Source organism: Salvelinus namaycush, chromosome 2 (genome assembly GCF_016432855.1).
Source record: "Salvelinus namaycush isolate Seneca chromosome 2, SaNama_1.0, whole genome shotgun sequence".
NCBI classification, from domain to species: domain Eukaryota; kingdom Metazoa; phylum Chordata; class Actinopteri; order Salmoniformes; family Salmonidae; genus Salvelinus; species Salvelinus namaycush.
The window spans coordinates 9,157,015-9,167,582 of record NC_052308.1 but is presented as its reverse complement, the minus strand read 5'-3'; the positions used below and the strand labels follow the sequence as shown (position 1 = coordinate 9,167,582).

Genomic DNA, 10,568 nt, shown 5'->3' with positions numbered 1-10,568 from the left:
TGCCCAGTGGGTACTTCTGACTACAAGATATACTTTAATCAGTCATGACTAGGTGTTCGGATTAAGTTAGGAAGTGAACATTCATTGGCTTTGAGCCTACTGCTGAGGAACACTGAACAACTTGTTCCATTTATTGTTTAATTGCCACTAGTCTTATAGTGTTTCAATGTGTTGAATGTCACGTTGCCTTGGTGCTCCCAGTCAGGCTGCGATAGCGCTACATGGTCTATATACACCATTCAAGCATCATGTAGACAAAGTAGGCACAAGTCAATACAGGATTTACAACACTGTTTTACAAAAAAAGGCTCTGACTTTTCAGTTTCTACGTGGGCTGGCACCTATGTCTCACTGGGACATGGCTCTGGCGGCAGTGTGGTTAAGGTTAGGTTTCAAATCAGATTTTATGACTTTGTGGCTGTACCAGATAGTGACCACTCTGCAGAGCTTTCTCCAGAACAAGATTCATTATGAAAACCTGCTAAATTTGAGTCTACACCAGACTTCATAACATACAGTATCATCACAGTTCATAGAACTTGACAAACTGAACGCTATCATTTTATCTCAACTCAGTAGCCCTACTAATCTTAGGCCTAAACGTATTGCACGTGCTCAATGAACAGCTGAAGAAGCTATTCGGAGTGATCCAAATGAAAAACATTGAAGGAATTGACAGTAGACTCTAAAATGGAAATAAATCAATCTAAACATCTTGCTCAAGTGTAGCATGTCTGTGGGCTCTGCAAACAACTCTGAATGAGAACGGTAGCTAATTAAAATGTAGCCTAATGAACCGAATTACCATAAGCAAACGTTCTAGATTAGGATAACGGGAAATGACATGATGAACGTTAAATTCACTACTGTGATATATTTATCTGGGAATTTACACAAATTTAACAAACAAAGTGCAAATAATTAACATAATGAAACAATGAATGTGCCCGAATTGGCAGGAAGCAGAAAGCACATGCATGGTAAGAGGAGCATAGCTCAGGAGGAGAGGAAGAGGCGAAGCGAGAGGGTCATGGCTAGAAGGGACCAAGCGTCAGTTAACATGAACTTTATGAATTATGAAGCATTATGAAATTGTTAGGTTAGATTACTTGTTAGATATTACTGCATGGTCGGAACTAGAAGCACAAGCATTTCGCTACACTCGCATTAACATCTTCTAACCATGTGTATGTGACCAATAACATTTGATTTGATTTTGATTTATGTGGTTGTTTTGATTATGAAAATGCTTCAAAATTCACAAAAAGTGGTGTTAGCTGATGAAGATTATCTCATAGAACAAAACGTATCAGATCACCTAAGCCTGTGTTTACCACAGACCTTCTTTTCAGAGTTTATCCAAAAACCCTCCAAAAAATGTATTCCCCCATAGGCTTTGACCAACAAGCCATGGCGGAGATAGTGCCTACAAAAAGATGCCATAACTATTGCTCTCTATAGATCTCCATACAAAAAATCCCCACTTGGTCTGCTTACTGCTGAATTGTCACGTGGACAGATATTGAGGATCCACTCCCGTCAAAATAGACAATAGATTTAGGCCTAGGGTTTCAAGCTTTGGTTGATTTCAAATGGAATCTACAAGTGAATAATAAATATGTTGGATTCACGTCTCCATCTCAACCAAAAATCAAGGTCAAAGAATAGGATTAAATCAAACTGTATTTCAAGTGCATTTAAAGTTTGCAGCATCCGATGTACATTAAGGCGGGCCGGGCCCCCTAAGGCCATAATGCCGGCCCCACATGATGTATAGGAACATGTAGATGTGAAAGAATTTGATATGCAAGCTTATGGTTGCATCTCCACTTTGCCCTCTAATAGGTTTGGTGGAATTTTCACCTTAATGTAGACCCTATACTTAACAGATCCTATTCCTAGGTCAGAATAACATTTACGGGCCTCCTTGGCTGATTGTGCTCTAGCGACTCCTTGTGGCGGGCCGGGCACCTGTAGGCTGACCTCTGTCATCAATTGAACGGTGTTTCCTCCGACACATCACTGCTGCTGGCTTCCGGGTTAAGTGGGCGAGTGTTAAGAAGCGCGGTATGGTGGGTCATGTTTCGGGAGAGACGCATGACTTGACTTGACTTGACCTTAGCCTCCCGAGCCCGTTGGGGAGTTGCAGAGTTGAGACAACATCGACACTCTGGAGAAAAGAAAAAAAACATTTACATTTCAGTCATTTAGCAGACGCTCTTACCTAGGAGTTGTGTTTGGAGTTGTTTCTGGACCGGGCCAATCGTACTTCACCACTTAGTTTTCTATTGTGCTAACCAGTGAGATTGCCACATACTGCAGTACAGGATGTGACTGCTAAAAAAAGAAAGCTTATTATGAGGTTATTACAGGTTAAACCCTCACCCCAGACATTACTGTACTGGTAATGGAAGTTTGTAGTTACGGAGGGTGCCTATTATATAAATATTTTTTAAGGAGCCTTTCGTGAACTAACTTGACTTTTTTCCCCCCTTACCATCTCTGACTTTGCTGATATCTACTTTATTGAGGAAAAATGTACTTACTATGACTGTGATATGTGGTTGTCCCACCTAGCTATCTTAAAACTTCTTATGGCTGCAGTCCCGTTAAAACCTTTCTAGCTCAGGGGTTCCGCTAGCGGAACACCCACAACATTCCACTGAAAAGGCAGCGCGCGAAATTCAAAAATATATTTTTTGAAATATTTAACTTTCACACATTAACAAGTCCAATACAGCAAATGAAAGATAAACATCTTGTTAATCTACCCATGGTGTCCGATTTCAAAAATGATTTACAGTGAAAGCACAAAATATGATTATGTTAGGTCAGAGCCAAGTCACAAACACACACAGCCATTTTTTCAGCCAACAATAGGAGTTAGAAAAAGCAGAAATATAGTTAAAATGAATCACTAACCTTCGATTATCTTCATCAGATGACAGTCATAGGACATCATGTTATACATGTATTGTGTGTTTTGTTCAATAATGTGCATATATATATTAAAACAAATCTCAGTTTACATTGGCGCGTTACGTGCAGTAATGTTTTGATTCCAAAACATCCGGTGATTTTGCAGAAATACTCATAATAAACATTGATAAAAGATGCAAGTGTTATTCACAGAATTAAAGATAAACTTATCCTCTATGCAACCGCTGTGTCAGATTTCAAAAAAAACTTTACGGAAAAAGAATAATCTGAGAACGGTGCTCAGAGCACAATCCAGCCAAAGAAATAGCCGCCATTTTGGCGTCAACAGAAGCTACAAAAACACTATAAATATTCACTTACCTTCGAATAACTTCATCAGAAGGCAATCCCAGGATTCCCAGTTCGACAATAAATTACTGATTTGTTCCATAAAGCCCATCATTTAGCCACTTGTTAGCATGTTCAGCCCAGTAATCCATTTTCATGACGCACGAGCAATCCCTCCTGTCACACCCTGGCCTTAGTTATCTTTGTTTTCATTTATTATTTTAGTTAGGTCAGGGTGTGACATGGTGAATGTATGTGTTTTTGTAGTGTCTAGGGTGGTTGTAAGGTTAGGGGGTTTATTAGAGTAGTTGGGTTTATGTTTAGTATAGAAGTCTAGCTGTGTCTATGGTTGCCTGAAGGGTTCTCAATCAGAGACAGATGTCATTAATTGTCTCTGATTGGGAGCCATATTTAAGGCAGCCATAGGCACTAGGTTTTTGTGGGTAATTGTCTATGTGTAGTGTTTGTGTCAGCACTATCTGTATTATTAGCTTCACGGTCGTCTGTTTGTTGTTTTGTTTCGTTTACCTTCTTATAATAAAGAGAAGATGTATTTTTCACGCGCTGCGCCTTGGTCCTCTCTCTCTCCCTTTGACGATCGTGACACCTCCAGACAAAAACTCAAAAAGTTCCGTTACAGTTCGTAGAAACAAGTCAAATGATGTATGCAATCCATATTTAGGATGTTTTTAACATTAATAATCAATAAGGATCCAACCGGAGAATTTCATTGTCTGAAGAAAGAGCATTGGAACGAGAGCATACTCTCTCGTGACCGTGCACAATGAGACTGAGAATTTCTGAAGACCACTCAGTAAAATAGCTCCTATGAGCCCCTCCTTTATAGTAGAATCATATAACCAAAATCTAAAGACGGTGACATCTAGTGGAAGCCCTAGGAAGTGTTTGCACATCCATAACTAAAAGGGGTATCATTTGGCAGTTTTGAAAATCGAGTTCTCACTTCCTGTTTGGATTTCTTCTCAGGTTTTTGTCTGCCATATGAGTTCTGTTTTACTTACAGACATAATTCAAACAGTTTTAGAAACTTCGGAGTGTTTTCTATACAACAGTAATAATAATATGCATGTATTACCTTCTGGGACAGAGTAGGAGGAAATTCCGTTTGGGCACGCAATTCGTCCAAAGTGAAAATGCTGCCCCCCTGTCCCGAACAGGTTTTAACGGGATCGATATGACAACAGCCAGTCGAAGTGCAGGGCGCCAAATTCAAAAAACAGAAATCTCATAATTAAAATTCCTCAGACATTCATGTGTCTTATATCATTTTAAAGGTAATCGTGTTGTTAATCCCACCAAAGTGTCCGATTTCAAATAGGCTTTTCAGCGAAAGCACTACAAACGATTATGTTAGGTCACCACAAAACCACAGCCATTTTTTCCAGCTAAAGATAGCTTTCACAAAAAACAGAATAGAGATAAAATGAATCACTGACCTTCGATTATTTTCATCAGATGACACTCATAGGACTTCATGTTACACAATACATGCATGTTTTGTTTGATTAAGTTCATATTTATATAAAAAAATCTGAGTTTACATTGAGGCGTTAGATTCACTAGCTATCAAGTGACTTTGCATAGCCACATCGTTTCAACAGAAATACTCAACATAAATATACATGATAATACAAGTAATACACATAGAATTATAGATATACCTCTCCTTAATGCAACCGCTGTGTCAGATTTCAAAAAAACTCTACGGAAATATAAACCATGCAATAATCTGAGACGGAGCTCAGATGATTAGCCAAATTAGCCACCATGTTGGACTCAACAGAAACCAGAAAATACATGATAAATGTTTCCTTACCTTTAATGAATTCATCAGAATGCAGTCCTAGGAATCCCAGGTCCACAATAAATGCTTGATTTGTTCGTTCATGTCCGTTATTTATGTCAAATTAGCTACTTTCGAATTGTTTACCAAATACCCTAACCAAAGTCTCAAAGCGCGACCACTATAACGTGACGAAATGTCCAAACGTTCCGTTACAGTCTGTAGAAACATGGCAAACGATGTACTGAATCAATCTTTAGAATGTTGTTAACATACATCTTGAATAACGTTCCAACCGGAGAATTAAATCGACTTCAATTGAGAGATGGAACGGAGCTGCCTCTCACGTGAACGCGCGTGTTGAATGCATGGTCACCTCATGGCAGCTCATTCTAAATTCTGTCTCCTTCGACCCCCCTTCACATTTGAGTCATCAGACTTAGTTCTATTGACTGTTGACATCTAGTGGAAGCCGTAGGAAGTGAAAACTTATCAATATCTCTCTGCATTTTCAATAAGAGCTTGGTTGAAAATATGGCACCCCCCAAAAAAATCCAAACAGGAAGTGGAACTTCTCAGGTTTTTGCCTGCCATATGAGTTTTGTTAGTCTCACAGACTTAATTCAAACAGTTTTAGAAAATTTAGAGTGTTTTATATCCAATACTAATAATAATATGCATATATTCGCAACTGAGACTGAGGAGCTGGCCGTTTACAATGGGCACCTTTCATCCAAGCTACTCAATACTGCCCCTTCAGCCATAAGAAGTTAAGATGAATGCACTAACTGTAAGTCGCTCTGGATAAGAACGTCTGCTAAATGACTCAAATGTAATTGCAAATGTATTTATGTATGTCAACATGATAATGGGCCTGGAGACTCCTGCTTCCACTCGGTCAGAGATGGGAGATAATGGTCCAGTAGGATCAAGGTGGATTAGAATGCCTGTATAAAGAGCATCAGGCAGCATCATCAGGCCTGCATGTGCCCAGCTCTACCAGGTGAGTGAGCAGAGCTGATCTGACAGGAACACTGGTTCAGCTTCTTTTGTCCAGCTATCGGTGCAGCCTTGCTGAAGGACCGAATTTGTTCATATTTCCAACTAAAAAACTATAAATATGTCATATTTTCTTCTTGACATTGACTTTAATTCCATGCAGGTTCTTGATTGTATGACAGAAAGTTGTCGCTGCTTGCCAAATGGAATCGTCTGTGGCCATGTGTGGTCTCCTTTGCCTGCTGTTCAGCCAAGCTGTCCCCATGTGTGTGCCCACGGACTACACTCTGTATGAGGAGAGACATGAATGTGACTTCTGCGTGGCCATCAATACTACCATTTGCATGGGTTTCTGCTACTCAAGGGTAAGCAGGCTACAAGCTGAACCTGACATTCTAAGTTTTCAACAAGAAAAAATCTGTAAAAATCACTCAGTTTAAAACGTTTATCCTCCCACAAAAACATGTTTTGTTTTCCCTTTATTTGATCAGCATAGTCTCATTGAGATTAAGCATACTATTTTACAAGACAGACCTGGCCATAATTGCAGGACACTAGTAGTTACAGACAAGGTCAATTATACAACATACCATGAATTTAATGTATATATGTTTAGCATGTGTCTGTGTGTGTGATAATCAGGACAGTAATATGAAGGAGCTGGCCGGACCACGATTCCTGGTCCAGAGAGGCTGTACCTATGACCAGGTGGAGTACCGTACAGTGATACTGCCTGGTTGCCCGCTCCATGCCAACCCTCTCTTCACCTACCCCGTAGCCCTCAGCTGCCACTGTGGAACTTGCAACACAGACAGTGATGAGTGTGCCCACAAGGCCAGCAGTGGTGACGGCCCCAGGTGTACCAAGCCACTCAGACACATCTACCCATACCCTGGCCTGAACAACTACATTCACCCCAACTAAATTCTCTCCCTTCCGTGGACAGATGTAGGATCTTAATTTGAGCCAGTTTTCTACAGCAGGAAAATATCCTTTAGCAACAGGAAATGCTAATTATTATAATGGATTATAGTTCATGGTCATTTTTTGTAGGGTTGATACATTTTTCATTAGGGTAAATCATGCCTGACATTTTAAAGTGGAAGTTACAAACTTTAGAAGCCTTTTTGCTGAGCAGGAAAATTCTCAGCAACAAAAGAGTGATCAAATTAAGACCCTGCATCTGTAATGACCATACTACCAACAGGGGAGGTAATGAGAATGATCAGTTCAAATAAAGTTTATGGTCAATAGCCTACTCATTATCAAAATAGAACATCATTGTGCTTAGCATTGTGTTTATGTGTTTGTGGTGGATACATACTTGTAGTTACAGGGTGGTGGACCCCATGTATTGTGACATGTATAGTGTCTGTTTTGTTTGGTATCTGGATGTGCTTTTTCGTTTACTGCTATACTTACAAGTTGCTGACCCTGGTATTTTTGTCTGCTTCCTGGGTTTGTTCTTCTCTGTCTGTCCTGTCCATTGACACACTGAGCTATTTTGTTTACGTTGAACCAATACCATGAATGCAACTAGATTAAAGCTGAAGTCTGTAAATAGTTGTCAGTAATCTTAATTAATCACATCCTGTGTAGGAACACAGCTTGCTGTCACACTCAAAACACAACACAGACACACTGACAGCAACAACATAGTGATTAACAAGACCGTGGCAATGACTCCCTGACTTTCCCTCCGTTGGCTTGATAATCTGATTGTAAATTATTTCTGTGTGCAATAATCATAGAGATATTAGCCTGTGCACTATTAAGTAAAAAAAAAATCTAAATTCTAAAAAGATGTATTAGTAGTTTTGTCAAAAAATTAATACAATATAGTATAATGAAATACTGTTTTATTTCACCAAGTGCACTCGATGGACATTACTAACACACATCATTCAATGGGATTTCATACATTATCCTATCCTATCCATTCCTATCCAAAGTGCATCTGGTTATAACTTTAGTCTCGTGGGAGTGTATCACAGGGGGTATGCGTGGTCGGAAATAAACAAAGGACGTTTGGGGAGACAGCTGGTGGTCTATATATAAGTCACCAGCTCAGAGGGGGACATGTTATGCGCCTGTCATTTGGACTCCCTTCTATCTCAATCAATGCTTAATCTGATATTATGAATTTTCCATACCTTATGTTGTAATCCAGTCTGTGTCAATGTGACAAGGGTCATGACATGATGATGACTCACAGAGGGAAACCACAGGGCAGGGAGAGGTAAGGAGGCTTAGATGGAAATGCTGAGCGATTCGTGCTTTTGAGGTTGGTTCGGTTTGATTACCAAAAAATGTATTGAGGTCTTCTATTTCTGTTTCGATAAAACATGTTTTACATTAAATGCATTGTGCATTATTATGTGGGTTGAATGCTAACACAAAATAAAACAATGAATATAAGTCCCATGATTTTTTCACATTACTTTACTTTAATAAAATACTTTAGTTGTGCATATTACATTTGTTTTATTTGATTACTTTATTATTTCATTCAGAGTCATCATCTCATCTCTATAGAGCTGCTGCCTATGCTGTCTGACAAAATCACTATTTTGTAGTCTTCAAAGCAAATAAGGAACACTTTTATGACTAGTAGTCGACCGGTTAATCGGAATGGCCAATTAATTAGGGCCGATTTTAAGTTTTCATAACAATCGTAATCGGCATTTTTAGATGCCGATTATGGCCGATTATATTGCAATCCACGAGGAGACTGCGTGGCAGGCTGACCACCTGTTACGTGAGTGCAGACAGCAAGGAGCCATGGTAAGTTGCTAGCTAGCATTAAACTTATATTATGAAAAACAATCTTAACATATTTACTATTTAACTACATATGGTTGATGATATTACTAGTTTAACTAGCTTGTCCTGCGTTGCATATAATCAATGTGGTGCCTGAAATTGTGTCACTTCTCTTGCGTTCAGTGTAAGCAGAGTCAGGGTATATGCAGCAGTTTGGGTCGCCTGGCTCGTTGCGTTCAGTGTAAGCAGAGTCAGGGTATATGCAGCAGTTTGGGTCGCCTGGCTCGTTGCGTTCAGTGTAAGCAGAGTCAGGGTATATGCAGCAGTTTGGGTCGCCTGGCTCGTTGCGTTCAGTGTAAGCAGAGTCAGGGTATATGCAGCAGTTTGGGCCGCCTGGCTCGTTGCGTTCAGTGTAAGCAGAGTCAGGGTATATGCAGCAGTTTGGGTCGCCTGGCTCGTTGCGTTCAGTGTAAGCAGAGTCAGGGTATATGCAGCAGTTTGGGCCGCCTGGCTCGTTGCGTTCAGTGTAAGCAGAGTCAGGGTATATGCAGCAGTTTGGGTCGCCTGGCTCGTTGCGTTCAGTGTAAGCAGAGTCAGGGTATATGCAGCAGTTTGGGTCGCCTGGCTCGTTGCGTTCAGTGTAAGCAGAGTCAGGGTATATGCAGCAGTTTGGGTCGCCTGGCTCGTTGCGTTCAGTGTAAGCAGAGTCAGGGTATATGCAGCAGTTTGGGTCGCCTGGCTCGTTGCGTTCAGTGTAAGCAGAGTCAGGGTATATGCAGCAGTTTGGGCCGCCTGGCTCGTTGCGTTCAGTGTAAGCAGAGTCAGGGTATATGCAGCAGTTTGGGCTGCCTGGCTCGTTGCGTTCAGTGTAAGCAGAGTCAGGGTATATGCAGCAGTTTGGGCCGCCTGGCTCGTTGCGTTCAGTGTAAGCAGAGTCAGGGTATATGCAGCAGTTTGGGCTGCCTGGCTCGTTGCGTTCAGTGTAAGCAGAGTCAGGGTATATGCAGCAGTTTGGGTCGCCTGGCTCGTTGCGTTCAGTGTAAGCAGAGTCAGGGTATATGCAGCAGTTTGGGTCGCCTGGCTCGTTGCGTTCAGTGTAAGCAGAGTCAGGGTATATGCAGCAGTTTGGGTCGCCTGGCTCGTTGCGTTCAGTGTAAGCAGAGTCAGGGTATATGCAGCAGTTTGGGTCACCTGGCTCGTTGCGTTCAGTGTAAGCAGAGTCAGGGTATATGCAGCAGTTTGGGTCGCCTGGCTCGTTGCGTTCAGTGTAAGCAGAGTCAGGGTATATGCAGCAGTTTGGGTCGCCTGGCTCGTTGCGTTCAGTGTAAGCAGAGTCAGGGTATATGCAGCAGTTTGGGTCGCCTGGCTCGTTGCGTTCAGTGTAAGCAGAGTCAGGGTATATGCAGCAGTTTGGGTCGCCTGGCTCGTTGCGTTCAGTGTAAGCAGAGTCAGGGTATATGCAGCAGTTTGGGTCGCCTGGCTCGTTGCGTTCAGTGTAAGCAGAGTCAGGGTATATGCAGCAGTTTGGGCTGCCTGGCTCGTTGCGTTCAGTGTAAGCAGAGTCAGGGTATATGCAGCAGTTTGGGCCGCCTGGCTCGTTGCGTTCAGTGTAAGCAGAGTCAGGGTATATGCAGCAGTTTGGGTCGCCTGGCTCGTTGCGTTCAGTGTAAGCAGAGTCAGGGTATATGCAGCAGTTTGGGTCGCCTGGCTCGTTGCGTTCAGTGTAAGCAGAGTC

At 41.5% G+C, this 10,568-nt stretch overlaps 1 protein-coding gene across 1 annotated transcript; it reads left to right on the top strand.

Moving 5' to 3' along the window:
* The first annotated feature begins 6,273 nt into the window (after window positions 1-6,273).
* LOC120024344 (thyrotropin subunit beta-like) lies at window positions 6,274-6,994 on the top strand. The gene is made up of 2 exons (XM_038968568.1): window positions 6,274-6,435; window positions 6,713-6,994. The coding sequence occupies exons 1-2, from the start codon at window positions 6,274-6,276 to the stop codon at window positions 6,992-6,994; spliced, it is 444 nt and encodes a 147-aa protein (XP_038824496.1).
* Window positions 6,995-10,568: the final 3,574 nt, after the last annotated feature.